We start from the raw sequence: 17,387 nt of genomic DNA on the forward strand, positions 1-17,387 counted from the left end.
TTGCTTTTGAGGTAGTAAAAGAAGCTGAATTTATTAAGCAAATGTTATTTTTCACAAAAGTACTTTCAATAAAATCACTAACCACAGAAAATCAAAATCCAAACAACACATAAACATTTAAAAAACAATGAAGTCTATTTGTTACCTGCACAAAATATCCTTAGCTGCTGGACTGGTGATATAAGTTGCAAATGTGTGGTGAACAGATCAACAAAAGCGCCAGGATAAATAATGAAGAGAAAAATTCCAAAGCCATTAAATCGAACTTGTTCCCTAAGAAAACATGTAAGTCACAATAAGAAAAAGGAATTTACTGATATGATAGTATTTGTCAAGTTAATGATGCAATCTTAAAATTCACTGTAGTTCAACTTTTAAAAAATAATCTCCCTGGATAAATAAAACATAAAATAAAAACTAACAATACCTTTAAAATAGTGTAATAAAGTTTTGGCCTAGGCGCCAGAGAACTCTGAAATACACATAAAATGCCAAATTTTTAGGATTTTGCTATTGTTGAATATATTATTGAAATTTGATACATATAAAGATACAGCTAATACGTCTATGAGAAATCAATGACAGAAATTTACAGAGTACTATAAACTATTTTCAGAGGACAAGGGGGAATATATAACTCAAATATATGACTCAAACACATTTGTCTTAGTTATTATAAAATAATCATCAAGATTCATGTAAGTATATTTCTGTTGAGCTAATGTTAAATGCTTTTAAAAATAAACAAAAGTAAGATAGTTATTAAAAGGAGTTTTCCCACCATTCATTTCTGAAAAAGCATATATTTAACAGTCTCACAAGACAAACAGGTACTATGAGGAAAGCACTACTACCTTAATAGTAAATATATAAGATAACTATGTAATTCATGGGCTGGAGAGATGGCTCAGAGGTTAAGAGCACTGACTGTTCTTCCAGAGGTCCTGAGTTCAATTCCCAGAAACCACATGGTGGCTCACAACCACCTTGAATGAGATCTGGTGCCCTCTGCTGGCATGCAGGCAGAAGACTATACATAATAAATAAGTAAAATCTTAAGAAAAAAAAAACTATGTAATTCACTCTGCTGGTAATGAGATTTATAAATAATGGTTCATAGTGGTAGACAGTGCTACACAGTCTGCTAGGGCAGAAAAGTCATCAGTGGTCTCACCCAGCTGTAAACCTTGTGAACCGTAACAACAACCAGTCTGCCAAGATTGTTATGTGGATAATCAACCACTTTTCTGATTGGATTTAGGTCTGCTCCACGGGAGGGAACTCATTCTTGTTACTACTATACCTGACTAAAACCCTGCATATGGGTAGGTGTGATGGTTTAATAAGAATGGCCACCATAAGCTCATATATTTGAGTGCTTAGTCACCAGAGAGTAGAAGTTTGAAATGATTAGAAGGAATATAGGGTGTGGCCTTGTTGAAGGAAGTATGTCACTGGGGGCTTAGAGGTTTCAAAAGCCCATGCTTTCTCTCTGCCTGCAGATCAGAAATCAAAGCTCTCAGCCACTGCTCCGGTGCTATGTGTGCCTCCATGCTCTCTGCTGTTAAATTACTGGTAGTTGACAGTTTCTGGGAGATTGCCAGGGCTCCAGTGGATGGCACTACAACCATGCACATAACAGGTAGCACTAACTGAACTTGGTGGGTTACTAAGTGGTGGGGGGCAGAACTTGGGAAGGAGATGTGGGGGGTCTGAGATGAATTGGAGGCAAGGAGTAAGGGACACATAAGATCAAAATATATCATACACACACGTGACATTCTCAAAAAATACAAAATATTGTATTTTAAAAGTTATCCAAGTTGTTTCACAAGCATAGTATAATTTATGAAATTATTAATAATGCTTCCAAATGTAAAATCCTAAAGGTTACAAGGCTAAATATATGGGAGCAAAAATGAAATTTATAAAAGGTAACCAGGGTTGGTGAGATTGCTTAGTAATGAAGCTGCTTGCTATCAAACCTGACAACCTGAGTTCAATTATAGGTGGGAAGAGAAATGATTCCTGACAAATTTTTCTCTAACCTCCATACATGTGGCACATGTACACCCACCCCTACACTCACATAACACAATAAAAAATTTTTTTTACGATAATTGCCCTTTTTTGGTTTTTTGAGACAGGGTTTCTCTGTGTAGCACTGGCTGTCCCAGAACTTACTTTGTAGACCAGGCTGGCCTTGAACTCACAGAGATCGGCCTGTCTCTGCCTCCAGAGTTCTGGGTTTAAAGGCCTGCACCACCACCGCCCAGCTAAGATAACTGCCTCTTTAAGCCAGTAGTGGTACACATCTGTTCAATCATGCTGTGTTAAGATGAATGTCTATTATCAGAAGCTAGATTTGTTTATAAGCAACTGGAAAATAATAACAATTAATCTTCTCCTCCAGAACAGCGATTTGCCTTTTCTCTGGTCCATATACACAGAGAAAAGGTGCCTGTCAGCATGTTTCTGATTATAGCAGGAATTGCCATGGGGTATCAGGGAAGTAGTGACCACCCTTACCTTCTTCCCATCTTAGTTATGTATAAAAATAAAGATATATTTGGGTAGTCAAAACAACCAACACAGTATGATTCCCAAAGTCAGTCCCAGGTCTCATCCTCTATCTTCCACATGGATTTCTAGGTAGGCATAGATATCACTGAACCAAGCACTTGTAGTTTTTTTTATTCTAGCCAACCTGAGACATGAACATAAATAGGAAACTGTTTCAGCTGATAAGGTAGAGTGCATACTTACTATCCTAAGAATCGGAAGGCCGAGGCTAGAAGACCCTGAGTTTGAGCTAGCCTGGGCTAAAGAGACCCTTCCTTCTGACTACCTACCCCCCCAAATACTCTAAGCAGTGGCAGAGGGTTGAGTTTGGTGAATACTAGATAGAGAACCAGTCAGCACGATGGTTCTATGGTTACATAAGGGAGCTTTCTGCCAATCCTGTGACCTGTTTGAATTCTGGGACCCACATGGCAGGAGAACAACGACTGGCACAGGTTCTTCTGTGACTTCCACAAGCATGCCACAGCATGTGCACACATGCATACACACATATAACAAATATAGTTTTTAAAATAAAGACTAGATGAAAAACCCTGAAGCACAAAGATTATAATCATGCTGGCATAAAGCAAAAAACAGAAAGACTTAGAATATAGATGATCACATGATTAGAAGGGCACATCAGCAACATACTAATTTTTTTCTATAAAAGAGAAAGTACCCCAAAGTAATAAATGGTGGGTATACACTGAGTGATATCTACCAAAAGAAAAAACCTCAAATATACCAGATTGGATGAACAAATCTTTTTTAAATAAAAAAAACTTCTTTGCATGTAGTAGAAAAGAAAAAGTTAAGTCTTATTACCTAATAGCTGCTATACCGTGTCCAATTTCATGTACAACACCACTAATGAGGACTGCAGCGAAGAAGTAAGTCAGCTGATTGACAGGTAAATTTATACCAGGAACCTGTTCACAGACATAACAAAGCAAATGATTATCAGTGTGGGTACAGCAGAGTCCTATTTGTAAATAAAGAGGCATGACCTTAACTCTGTCTTACAGCTGAAACCTCCAAACTTAATATTCCATGATCTAAAAGTATTATGGCCATTAATGATCATTTTTTATTTCTACCATAATTAAGGGGAAAAAAGCAATGTTTTGTTTTGTCTTAACGTAGGCTATATATCACACTTTCAATCAAAAGAAAAATGGGAAGGACTGCATTAAAAAGTTATATATCTAGATTCCCAAGAGCTTCACCGTGGGACAGAATGAAGGTGTCCTGAGTGTCAGAGAAAGCAAGGTGACAATGTTAGTGGTTGATCCATCCCTTTTTAAAAGATTTATTTATTTAATGTATGAGTGCTCTATCTGCATGTACAACCTTATACCAGAAGAGGGCATCACATCCCACTATAGATGGTTGTGAGCCACCATGTGGTTGCTGGGAATTGAACTCAGGACCTCTGGAGGAGCAGCCAGTGCTCTTAACCTCTGAGCCATCTCTCCATCCCCATCCATCCTTAAGGGTTGGAGGCTCAATTAGGGAACTCTTCTTAAAATTCTTAGTCCTAGCCGAAGGTAGTAATGCCAGCACCCATGCCACAGAGGCAGGTGATCTCTGAATTCAAGGTCAGCCTGATCTATAGGGCAAGTTCCAGGACAGTCAGGGTTACCACAGAGAGACCCTGTCTTTTTATAAGATTTCAAGAGCTTGGACTGAGTCATACAGGACATTGTCTCCCCTATAGCAAATCAGTGAGGCTCTTTTTAATTCTCACAAGTGATAAGGAGGTAATAAAAGGTAATGGAAGAGCCTGAACACATGTTTCTTACAGTAAAAGACTTAAAACCCAAAAGAAATCTCTCTGGAGAAAAATCCTTTCCTTCATTTATGAATTATTATGTGAATACTAACTAAAAGTGCTTAATACAGGCAAATTGGGGTCTGGAGAGATGGCTCAGTGGTTAAAAGCAGTATACTGCTCTTGCAGGGGATCTGGGTTCAATTCCCAGCATCCACATAGTGGCCCACAATTGTAACTCCAGGTCCAGGGGAATCTGACACACTGTTCTGGCCTCCTTAAGCACCAAGTCAACACATACACACACATGCAGACAAACACATCTTACACATAAAATACAAATAAATAAATCCTTAAAAAACAAAACAGAAAAACAAATAGAAGCCTATAATCCTGCTCACTTTGCAAACACAAAACAGAACCATTCTTAATGCTTTGCCATCTTTCTAGTCTTTGCCCTACACACCTACTTTCAAAAATTATACTGGAATTATAAACATGATTTTGAAACTTGTGTTTTCATGCAGTATCTCTTCATGTATTTTCTAGTTCTATGCTTATTTTTTTCTTGTCTTTTTTTTTTTGGAGACAGAGTCATATATACAGCTAAGTCTACCTACTAAGAAAAATCCTCCTGCCTCAGTCTCCAGAGGGCTGGCATTACGTGTCTGCATTATACCATACCTAATTCAACATGAATTTTTTAGAGCTGCAGAGATGGCTCAGTAATTAAGAGTACTTGTTCTTATAGAGGATCCAGCACCCGTGTCTTGGCTACCAACAATTCATGATCCAAGTTTCAGGGAATCTGAAATAATCCAAGTGTAACAGGTGCACATATGTGGTGTACATATATGTATTCAGGCAAAACATTCATACACATAACAAAAATAAATCAAAAAATACTTTTTAAATTTATTTTATGTGTATGAATGTTTTGTTTGCATGTATGTATGTGCACCACATATGTATCGGGGGCCCATGAGGTCAAAAGAGGTCATCAGATCCTCTGGAACTGGAGTTATGGATGCTGGTGAGCCACCATGTAGGTTCTGGGAATCAAAACTGGTCCACTTTAGAGCAACAAGTGCTCTTAACATCTGAGCCACCTCTCTAGCCACTACCTTGTTTTTAGAGACAAGATCTCTCTCACCAGAACCTGGAGTTCAATAATTAGGTTAGGCTGCCTGGCCAGAAAGTCCCCAAAATTCTCCTGCCTCTACCTTCTTACATTAGGATTGTGAGTGTGCACCATCAGGCCTGGTTTGTTTTTTGTTTGGTTTTAAACCATCATCTCAATATGGTTTTTAACAGCTGCATTATATTCTGTGGAATGGGTTGTTGGTCATTTATTGCTTTTTGTAATTATTTTTGTGAATTGATTATTCAATTCTTAAGGTGAAGTTCTGTGTGTGTGCAGGTACACATAACTCTCTCTGAACACACATGGCAGAAGCTTAAGGAGGATGCTGGGTGTCTTCCTCTATTGCTCTCCATCTTAAACTAATTAATTGTTGCATTATATGTGGGGGTAAATACTTGCTACAGTGTGCCTGTGGAAGCTAGAAGGAGTTGGCTCTCTTCTTCCAGCATGTGGGTCCTGCAGATAGCACTAAGGTTATCAGGCTTAGTTGCTAGTGCCCTTACCCACTGAGCCATTTTGCTGGCCCCTTTGTACCCATGTTTTGAGACAGGGTTTCCCACTAAACCCAAAGCTCCATCATCTCAGCTAGGCTAGATGGCTATCCAACTCCAGAAATGGGCCTGTCTTCACCACATGGTGCCAGGGCTGCAGGCTGCAAAGACACGTGGGTGCTGGCAATTTCAACTCAGAGCCTCTTGCTTTCACAGCCAAGTGCTTGTCTACCTGCTGAGCCATCTCTTCATCCAAAAAGCGACAAATTTGACTTAGCACAGTGAAATTTTCTCTCAGCTTATCTCTGTGCTACTTCTTATAATTGTTTACTTATGTACTGGCTGGTTTTGTGTGTCATCTTGACACAAGCACCACCCACACTGGGCTGGGTCCTCCCCCATCAATCACTAAGATAATACCTTACAACTGGATCTTATGGAAGCATTTTTCTCAACTGATGTTTCCTCATTATAAAGAACTCTAGCTTGTGTCAAGTTGACATGACTAGCCAGCACAAATGATCCCTTGTCAACTTGACACACACACATCACTATTAGGCCACAATCCTTCCTTTCTTATTCATCAATATCTCACATTAAAGTAAAAATAACTTTAAAAGTCCCACAGTCTTTACAAATCCAAATACATTAAAATTTCTGTCTCTTTGAAATATCCAATCTCTCTAAAAATCCAAAACCTCTTTTAAAAGTCCAAAGTCTGCCGGGCGTTGGTGGCGCACGCCTTTAGTCCCAGCACTTGGGAGGCAGGAGTTCGAGACCAGCCTGGTCTACAGAGCTAGTTCCAGGACAGCCTCAAAAGCCACAGAGAAGCCCTGTCTCGAAAAAACCAAAAAAAAAGTCCAAAGTCTTTCAGTTGTGGGCTCCTATAAAAATCAAAATTATATATCTTCACATGTCAAGAGTGAAGAACCAGGGCACAGTCACAATCAAATCAAAGCAAACCAAACTTTACCTGTGGAAACAACACAATGCCCAATGTCTGGGATCCACTCAAGATCTTCTGGGCTCCTCCAAAGGCTTGGGTCACTTCCTATGCTCCATCCTCTGCAGCACACACAGCTTGTCTTCTGGGCTGTGGTTGGCTCCACTCCACTGCTACTGCTGCTGCCCTTGTACCATTGTTCTGTCACCTCCAAACTGCTAGGGTCCTCTGCTGCAACTGGGCTGCACTCTCAGCATCTCTGCACGACCCCTTCAATCCTGGACCTTCAACTGCCACTGAGGCTGCACCTTCACCAGTGGCCTCTCCTGGCCTCTCCCAGTGCCAAGCCTCAGTTGCTCTCCATGACCCCTTCATGCCTTCACAACTAGTACCACCTGGGTGACTCTTACTCATTACCAAGTCTGGCTGCCAGCACGAGGTACAACCTTGGCCACCTCTGGAACACAGGTTCTTTGTGCTCTCAGAAAACACTTCCCAGAAGATGTCACCCTAACAATGCCAGATTCTCAGCTCTAGCTGACTAGCATCTAGTATCCAAGCACTGCAAAGGTTTCACTTTAGTAGTTCTTGTGTCTTGTTGATCACAGCTGATTCTTCAGCCCAAGCTAACCACAATGACAGAATCTTAAATCAATATACCAAATGGCCTTGATAGTTTTTATAATCTTCCCTCTGAAACGTCACAAGCCAGGCCTCCATCCTGTGTACTGCTCTCAACATTATCTTCCAAGCTCCCACAGAACATCCCACAGAGCTCTTGACACTCAATAGCTTTTCTAGCCCAAAGTTCCAAAGTCCTTCCACAATCCTCTTCAAAAGATGGTCAGGTCTGTCACAGCAATACCTCACTATGCTGATACCTATTTGTCTTAGTTAAGGTTTCTATTGCTTTGATGAAATGCCATGGCCACAAAGCAAGTTGGAGAGGAAAGGGTTTATTTGGCTTACACTTCCACATTACTGTTCATCATCGAAGGAAGTCAGGACAGGAACTCAAACCAGGCAAGAACCTGGAAGCAGGGGTGTTGCTTATTTTATTGGCTTGCTCCTCATGACTTGCTCAGTCTCTTTTCTTTTATTTTTGTTTTTGGTTTTTCGAAACAGGGTTTCTCTGTGTAGCTTTGGAACCTATCCGGGCACTTGCTCTGGAGACCAGGCTGGCCTCGAACTCACAGAGATCTGCCTGCCTCTGCCTCCCGAGTGCTGGGATTAAAGGCGTGCGCTACCAACACAGAGCCAGCCTGTTTTCTTTTAGAGCCCAGGACTGCAAGTTCAGGGATGGCAACACCCAAAATGGGCTGGGCCCACCCCATCAATCACTAATAAAGAAAAATGTCTTACAGATGGATCTTATGGAGGCATTTTCTAAATTGAGGATTCCTTCCTTTCAGATAACTCTACCTTGTGTCACACTGACATACGACTAGCCAGCATTGACACATGCATCTTATTAAGCTGCTTTGTTTTTTAAATATTTATTTTCTTATTTTCATTGGTGTTTTGCCTGCATGTGTGTCTGTGAAGGTGTCAGATCTTGGAGTTAGAAACAGTTGTGAGCTACCATGTGGGTGCTGGAAATTGAACCTGGGTCATGAGCCATATCTCCAGCCCTCAAGCTGCTTTTAAAAAGACTTAGCTGCTCGTTTTAGTCAATCTGCAATCTCAGTAGTTTATTCATCACCTGGCTGGTTTTTTCCTAATGTAGTTCATTCATGTATTTGTTGTTTTATTTGAAACAGGGTGACATGTAACTTAGTAGGGAGACTAGCTTGACCTTGCACTTACAGTGATCCTCCTGCCTCTGCCTCCTGAGTATTGGGATTACAGACACACACTACCGTGTTTAGCAGTCTTCCTCTCTTTCTTACTAGTCTGTTAACTACATTTCAAAACACTAGTATTGGTCCTTTGTAATACATGTCAGAAATGTATCCTCCCATTTATTTGACATATAATCTTACTTGGCTTTTAATTTCTGATATTAAAAAATTTAGGGGTTATCAAATCTGTATCAATATTCAACATTTTTTAAAACACCAAGACTGACTGTAAATGTAAACCATGCACCATGGGTGATGATGGCCCATTGGTTTACATTTACTAACAGTAACAAGTGGACCACTCTGGTTGGAGTAGCTGTGTTTGTGTGGGAAGTACATGGGAAATCTCTGTATTTCCTCTCAATACTGCTATAAACTTAAACCTGCACTAAAAATAACATCTTTAAAAATAAAAAAAAAAACTAAGAACAAAGAAATACTGTTTAGTCTTACATAAAAACATCTCATAGTTTTGATGTTAGTTTTATGTCTTCATCATTCCATGTTCAAGCGAATTAAGAGCCTGATTTTTCCTTTTCTTTCCAGGACTTTTGTGACCCTGAGTTTTTAACCACTCTCTCAATCACACTTTGTTTGGGGCTGCACAGCAGATTCGTTTCACGTTTTAAGCCTTGTAATCAAAGAGGGTTTGCAGAATGTGGTTCAGTCATTTTTGAAATTCCACCGATTCTAAGTGCATACTCTGCTTATGAAACCCATTTTCATAATCAACATTCTTAATGTGTGTGTGTGTGTGTGTGTGTGTGTGTGTGTGTGTGTGTGTGTGTGTGTGTGCTGTCTTATTATCTGGAATTCTCTTTACACAGACCTTACTGAACAACTTCTTTCTTCCACAAATATCAGTGTCCCGTGTGTTCCACAATTTCTCCATTCCCATGCTGGGTAAGTCATATGTTCAGCTTAGTAGCTTTCCTGTTTCTGACACCTCTTTAAATGTATTCCCTTAAGATTAGCTCTCATACATGCCATCTAGCTCATAAAACAACCTTCACCAAAGCACAGCTTGCTTTTATTTCAGGTAACTCACTTCATTTTATGCAATCAGCTCTTTGTTCCTTCTGTACACTGTCTTCTGGATACACTAAAGTAAGTAAGACAAGGTAAGAGTCTGAGTTTGTGACTGACTGCAGCAACAGATGGCAGGTCTTATTGGCTGGCAACAGTACAAGATGACCATCTGTCTCTGCCATGATTGTAGAGAGTATTAGATGTACCAGAACACTGAAGGCAGAACACTCTTTCAACAGCGCACAGTGCCAGGGTTGTGGGAATTAATACCGAACAAGGCTGCAGGGAATTAGAGAGGAAGCCAGAAGTATGTTCCTTTAGCTCCAAGGACTATATCAAAGACAAGAGACAAGGCGTTCTTAAAATTATACACAAATATGCATGGTAGACTACCAGGCTTCTGGGTTTTTAATGATTCCAAAGCACGGCACACCTGGTATTTTTATGAACGCTGAATAAACTGAGAAGCAAAGAGAAGAATAATTTCTTCTCTACATGACAATTGCCATTGGAATTCTAGCAGGCAGACAGGCCACCGAGCAGATTTTCTCTAAACAGGCTTCCTTCCCTCTTTTATCTTGAGCACTAACTAGTTGTATAACCAAGAGTCATCCTTAAACTGTCCCTGCACCATACAGCTTCACATTAATCACTGAGAATTGTAATGAAAAACCATCACCTTTATTCTTTTTCTTTTTCTTTTTTTTGTTTGTTTGTTTTTGTTTTTTTCGTGACAGGGTTTCTCTGTGGCTTTGGGGGCTGTCCTGGAACTAGCTCTTGTAGGCCAGGCTGGTCTCGAACTCACAGAGATCCACCTGCCTCTGCCTCCCGAGTCCTGGGATTGAAGGTGTGCACCACCACCGCCCAGCTCATCACCTTTATTTTTTTTCTCCCCTTTAGAAACTATTTGAGAATTTCATACATAGAGATAACATGTTTTGATCAAATCCACTCTCCATCCTCTACACTCCAACTCCTTCCTCATCCCACCCCTACTTTTCCCTCCCAACTTCATCAGTTTTTTTTTTAACCCACTGAATCCTCTTAGTGTTGCCACTATGTGCATGGGTTAGGTCCATCTTCTGCATGAGTACCCTCTGAGGGTCCTTCATTCTCTTTGCTACAAATTTACTTTAAACCCTTATTACTTCTAACATGAATCATTCCATCTGTACTCTTAAATGGTCTCTCCATTTTAATCTAACTCCCTTTGGCCCAATTTGCACACAATGCTAATCTATAGGTAAAAGAGAAAATTTCTAGAAGACTTTCATGGTCTAGATACTAAATCTATCTTCCACCTTATCTCCTACTTTTCATATAGTACACTTACCTAAACATTCACCATATTAGTCATAGGGGTAGGTCAAAATTATATATACTTTTTGGAATGAATGCTCCCTCCTCTCCCCTTTAGCCACAAATTGAACCCAGGGCCTAATGCATGCTAGGCAAGTGATCTATCATGGAGTTATGCCTCCCAACACTTTGTTTTACTTTTTACTTTGGGAGAGGTTCTCACTAAGTCGCCCATGTTGTCCTTGAACTTACTTTGTAGCCAAGTCAAGCCTGCAATCCTCTTGCCTCAGCCTCCTGAGCAGTTGGGATTATAGGCCTGCATCACTAGGCCTGGCTTATTTGTCTTTTTAAAGCACTACAACATAATGTTTATAGACTCTTATCATCACAGATGGACACACTATTTACTAACTGTGATCATGGGCAAATGATGTAATGTCTCTGGGCTTTGGTTTTTTCATCTGCAAGTCAGGGAGAACAAAATAAACTTCATCAGTGTATCCTACCTATTGGCCATGTGCTGAGAGAACAAAATAAAACATATACAGAAACCTCATATGGAAAACATTGCCTGTTACCTACTTATTTATGATTACTATGATAATTCCTAGTGTTCCATGCTATAGAGATCACCTATTCCTGAGGTGCTTAGTTTTCAGAGTCCCATTTCCCTTTTCCAGGCTATGTGAACTGTCCTTACCCTTCTGCTCTCTTCCTTCCTAGTGCCAGGTACACCTTACACTCCTTTTGTTGCCACAGCACCTTGTATAATATCCAATCAAATAACAATCATAGAATCTCACCTTCTAGACTAAAATTTCCATGAGTGTGAGCACTGGGTTTTATTCCCCAGGTAAATGGGACCCAAAACATAGCTAGCAGGCAAAACACACTCATCAATATTTACCGAAGAAATACATCATGTCTTATGCAGCTTCACCTAACAAATTGTCTCAACTTCTAAGAAAGAGTTATGACCATCCTTTACTATTCTCTATAAATCACATCTAAGTTTTTCCCCCATTGGCCCAGCTTAGCAGAGGTCACAGATAAGATTTATTCTTTTTTTTTTAAAAAAAATGTTCCTAACCCTTAAGTGTCCCATTAACATGAATATGATCAAATGTAACATTTATAAATCATAGAATGGAAACTACAAGTATAAAAATGTGGGTGAGAAATACATAAAAAGCTGAAAAAATATTAAGCACAAGTGAGCCAGTGTCAACACTCTTGAAAACTGACAATGGCAAAACGTAAGAGATAAGAGCAGGGGCTATAGCTCAGTAGAGCACTTGGCTTATATGCATGATGCTGTACTTTCAAACCCCAGTACTGCCAAAAGATAAGATATAAGCCTACACATGTGCTTTAAAATAAGAATTATTATAATATCTTATAACCAAAGGAATAAAACCTAGCACATTATTTTTTACATTAAGAAATCACAAGGTACAGACTGGGGACATGGACCAGCAGTTAAGAGCACTTACTGCTTTTGCAGAGGACCCAGATTTGTTCCCAGTATCTACACAGTGGCTCATGACTGTCTATAACTACAGTTCCAGGAAATTCAATGCCACCTTTTGGCCTCTCTGGGTACCAGGCATGCATATAGTACACATACATGCAGTTAAAACACTCACACACACACAAAACAAAACACATAAATCTTAAAAAAAAAAACCAACATAGTTGTAGTGACTCATATTTGAAATTGCAGCTCTTGGAAGGCTGAGGCAGGACGATCTCCATGAGTTTGAGGGCAGCTTGGGCTATAGAGAAAATGCTAGGCTAGTCCAGAGACCAGAGTGAGAGTCAACTTCAAAGAAATGACAGTGAGCATTCAAAAATGTCTTATACCTTTATCCCCAACTGTAGCCTTCGGCTTTTAATTAAAAGGAGATTACTGGTTAAATTCTGAAGATGATGAGAAGGATAGGGGAGTGTTACACAGCACCAAGATATATTTTCTTCCATGTTACAGAGATCTCAAGTCAGAATGCCTTCTCATTTCACACCTCCAGAAGACAACCTGAGTGAAGGGCAACCTGGAATGGCCGCCTGTCTTATTTGTGGTCAGTTTAGCCTCTGCTACAGGTACTGCCACTGCCATCAAACACTGACAATTTCTGCTTAATGTCATGCTAATGGTTTTTGGTTAAGTATGTAATTTGAAAACTTATGAGGTATTTTACCTTAATGTTTATGTTATACACTGTATCTATACCAGTCAGAAAAACATATTTGTGTTTTCAGCAATTTAAAGCAAAAAAATTTTAAAAAAGAGTACACTTACCACAACTTGCAACACCTGTTCATTGTGAATCGAGGAGGAAGAGGAAGAGGAGGAGGAGGAAGAGGAAGAAGAGGAAGAAGAGGGAGAGTCAGCCATCATCTGCGCCAAAGTCTGCATCAGTGTTTTTCCAAGGAGAAAAAATGAGCTGAACATGGCAATTACACCAAACACCATTCCAAAATTGAACCTGGCAACAAGGACAAAAACAAACATGTAAGTGTACAAGTCTTCACAATGCATACACTAACAAAGTAACTGACTGGCCATGTTTCCTAACTTTTAATCAATGGGTAAAAAGACAAATAGCTGGCCTTGGTTTCCCTACCTAAACTATCTGACTGACTCATAGGCAGTTCTAACAAACCATAATACTCTGACACCCCAAAAAGCTGCATATTATTGTCAATTTTAAAAAGGGGCTGGGGAGTTTCCTCTCCATTTGATCATTTATATGGCACTGGCTTGATTGTGTTTAATATAGTTAACAATGCTCTTAACACTGGGGCATGCATTCATTTTTCATCCATTCTACTGTCTGCATCTTATTTTAGCTTCACTTTGTGATAAACTAATTTAAATATCAATGGAGTCAAATTTAATAGTTTTATTATTCTGTTGTTTTAGTAATTAAAACTACTCTTTTACAGCTGGAACTAATCTGTTCCTTTTCATAAGTTCTGTTGTAAAATATAAGAATTTAATTGTAGAATTGTTTGTAATAATATTATTTTTGTTTTATTGTTCACAGAATTTGAAGTACTATTTTCTTTTTCAGTTATGATTTTTAGTTACTGTTTTTTCTTAGTCATGGCCTAGGCTTAATTGATTTTATTTGTCTTTTCAAAGAACTAAATTTTAGCTTTGCCTAATTATTACTGTATATTTTGATTATTTAATTCTTTACATTTAGATTGAACCCATTTGGAACTTATACTTGTATAGTTGTGAGATATATATATGTATATATATATGTATATATATATGTATATATATATATATATATATAGAGAGAGAGAGAGAGAGAGAGAGAGGGAGAGAGGGAGGGAAAGAGAGAGAGAGAGACAGAGACAGAGACAGAGAGACAGAGAGACAGAGAGACAGAGAGAGAGAATGAGATCTCCCTATATACCTATATACCACAGACTGGCCCGGAACTTGCTATGTTGTTCAGGCTTCCCTCAAATTCTCAATTCTCCTGCCTCAGTATCCTGAGTGCTGGGATTCCTACTTGGAGCTTTATTTTTCAAAAAGTAATTCACAGTACACTATTCATGAACCCAGAATTCTCTGGACTAAGAAGCTGTGATGGGGAGCTGGTGACATGGCTAAGAGGTTGATTGATTGATTGATTGAAAGCATTGACTGCTCTTGCAGAAGACCAAGGTTCAGTTCCTAGTACCACATGATGGCTCACAACTGTCTGCCACTCCAGTTCCAGGGAATCCCATACCTGCCTGGCTCCTGTGAGTACTGCATGCAGGTGCTACATATTCAGCAAAACAAGCATACAAAATAAAAATACATAAATCTTTCAAAAAGAAATTATTAGGATATTAGGTATCCCAAAAACCATAGAAAACACAAAAACATAAATTTCCCTGTCTTATTTACTTGTTTATGTTTTTATTTTATTTATTTTTACTTGATTTGAGTCCTCTGGAAGAACAGCAAATGCTCTTACCTACTGAACCACCTCTCCCGCCTCCCCCATTTTTACTTTTTGCTTGTTTGTTTGCGACAAGGTTCTCAAAAAGCTCAGACTGGCCTCAAACTTGAAATCTAACTTAGGATAGCCTCAAACTCCTGTTCCTTCTAGAACAACAGGTATGCACCACTATGGTCAGGTGCAAATGTATGAAAAAGCACAGTGACAGAGTCTTATAAGCTACTTCTGATAAGCATAATTTAATTACTAATTTAACCCCCAAAATTAAAGATAAAAAGTACCATTGGTAAAGCATCCTTGCTTTTCGCCGTCCCCAACTGTAAAAGGCACGATTAAAAACTGAAGTTTGCCATCTTATATGGAAAGGAGAGATGCTCAATCCATTCTTTTCCAGCCAGTCTTCATAAGAATGTTTAAAATACACAGATGACTAAGAGAAAGAACAGTTCAGTATCACTCAAATTTGAAGGACAGATTTATAACATAAAGAACTAAAGATTAAAATAAAGAAAATAAGTACTTCGTATAAGAAATCAAGATGTTAGTGGCTCAATAACAGTGGTTCTCAACCTTTCTAATGCTGGGACCCTTTAATACGGTACCTCATGTTGTGGTGATCACCAATCATAAAGTTATTTTTGTTGCTACTTAACTATAATTTTGCTATGGTGTTTTCTGATGGCTTAGGTGACCCATGTGAGAGGCCATTTGACCCTCCCCAAAGTGGTTTCAGCCCAAAGGGAGAAACCACTGATTTATAGTATTTTTGAGGTAGTTTCTCATAACCCAGCTGGCCTCTAGTTTCCAAATAGCCAAGGATGACATTGAATTTCTGATCCTCTTGACTCGACCTCCCAAGTGCTGAGATTATTGGCATTTGACAACATGTCTGGTTTAAGTAGTGCTGGCAGCAAACCTAGGACACTGTGCATGCCAGGCAACTACTCCACAAACCCAGCTACAATCCCAGTCTCAAATGCTTATAATCTTAAAGCCTTACATTTATTCTTCAAAGTACTACAGGTCTCTGATTAATTTAGGGTCCAGGGAAATATAGTCTAAAAGCAAAATCTGGTTTATAGCCTATAATATAAGAATAGGGTTTTTTTTAATTTTTAAGGGATAAAAAAATCAACTGCTGGGGATGAGGGTTATATTAGTTACTTGTGTAGATACTGTGACAAAAGGGCAGCTTTAGGAAGGGTTTAATTTGGCTCACAGCTCCTGGGTATTGCCCCTCACAGAGAAGCTATGGGGGCTAGGTGGGGAGGAAGTTGGTGGCTGAGGTATCTGGTCACATTACATCCCCAGTCTGGAGGCAGAGGGAGATGAAAGCTTGCGTTTAGGTGTTTAGGTGTTTAGGTGCTTTCTCCTTTTTTTGTCCAGTCCAGGACCCCATTCCATGGGAATAGTACTTCCCACATTTAGAGATGGTTCCCCCCCACACACTCAATTATCCTAATCTAGAAAATCCTTTGCAGCCAAGCGAGGAGAATTGTTTCCATAGTGATTCTAAATCAACAATCAAAAGTAGCCAGCACAGTAGTGTGTGCCTGTAATCCCATTGCTTCACTGAAGAAGGAAAGATAGAAGTATCTCTGCAAGTTCACAGCCAGCAAGGTTGACATCATGAGTTCCAGGTCAGCCAGACATGCATAGAGGAATGCTGTCTCAACCCTGTCTCCTCCAAACAGACAACAAAACCCAAGAATATGTAACAAAACCCCCATGAACCATAAAGCTTAAGGTACTTACTATTCTACCCTTTAAAATAAATACCAGCCTTGCCAGGCAGTGGTGGCATACACCTTTAAACCCAGCACTGTGGAGGCAGAGGCAGGCAGATCTGTGTGAGTTCAAGGCCAGCCTGGTCTATAGACCGAGTTCCCAGACAGCCAGGACTACATAGAGAAATCCTGTCTCAGGCAGGAGGGGGGAACCCAAACCTCACCTCTGCTTAGAACCATGAAGTCCATAAGAAATATGAGTCAAAAATGCAAGCCACATCTAATTTAAACTGTCTCGTAGCCTAATTTTTAAAAGGAGAGATTCATTTTCTTATATTTGCATACTATCCAAGCTATCATTTTAATGTGTAACCAATATAAGAACACTGAGACATTTGTTTCTAGTATTCTTTGCAATGTGGCATCAAAATTATACTCATAACACATCTCTACTCAAACAAGTTTTTTCAAATGCTAGGTAGCCACATTTAGCTAATGCCTACCACAGTGGACAGCACAAGGCTATTTTATTGCCACAGAAAGAAAAGGACTATCAATATCATTTTTTAGTCTTTCAGTGGATTCAACAGAACAGATAGCTTAGTTTGAATC

The 17,387-nt window shown here is 39.4% G+C and overlaps 1 protein-coding gene across 1 annotated transcript in view; it reads right to left on the reverse strand.

The window, feature by feature from the left end:
- Mbtps2 (membrane bound transcription factor peptidase, site 2) overlaps positions 1–17,387 on the reverse strand; it is a 40,761-nt gene that overhangs the window by 20,972 nt on the left and 2,402 nt on the right. Inside the window, 4 exon segments of the mRNA NM_001244089.1 lie at positions 146–273; positions 3,391–3,494; positions 13,383–13,569; positions 15,330–15,478. Of these exon segments, the coding sequence (NP_001231018.1) occupies positions 146–273; positions 3,391–3,494; positions 13,383–13,569; positions 15,330–15,478 (568 nt within the window).

Source organism: Cricetulus griseus, chromosome X, assembly GCF_003668045.3.
Source record: "Cricetulus griseus strain 17A/GY chromosome X, alternate assembly CriGri-PICRH-1.0, whole genome shotgun sequence".
Taxonomy (NCBI): domain Eukaryota; kingdom Metazoa; phylum Chordata; class Mammalia; order Rodentia; family Cricetidae; genus Cricetulus; species Cricetulus griseus.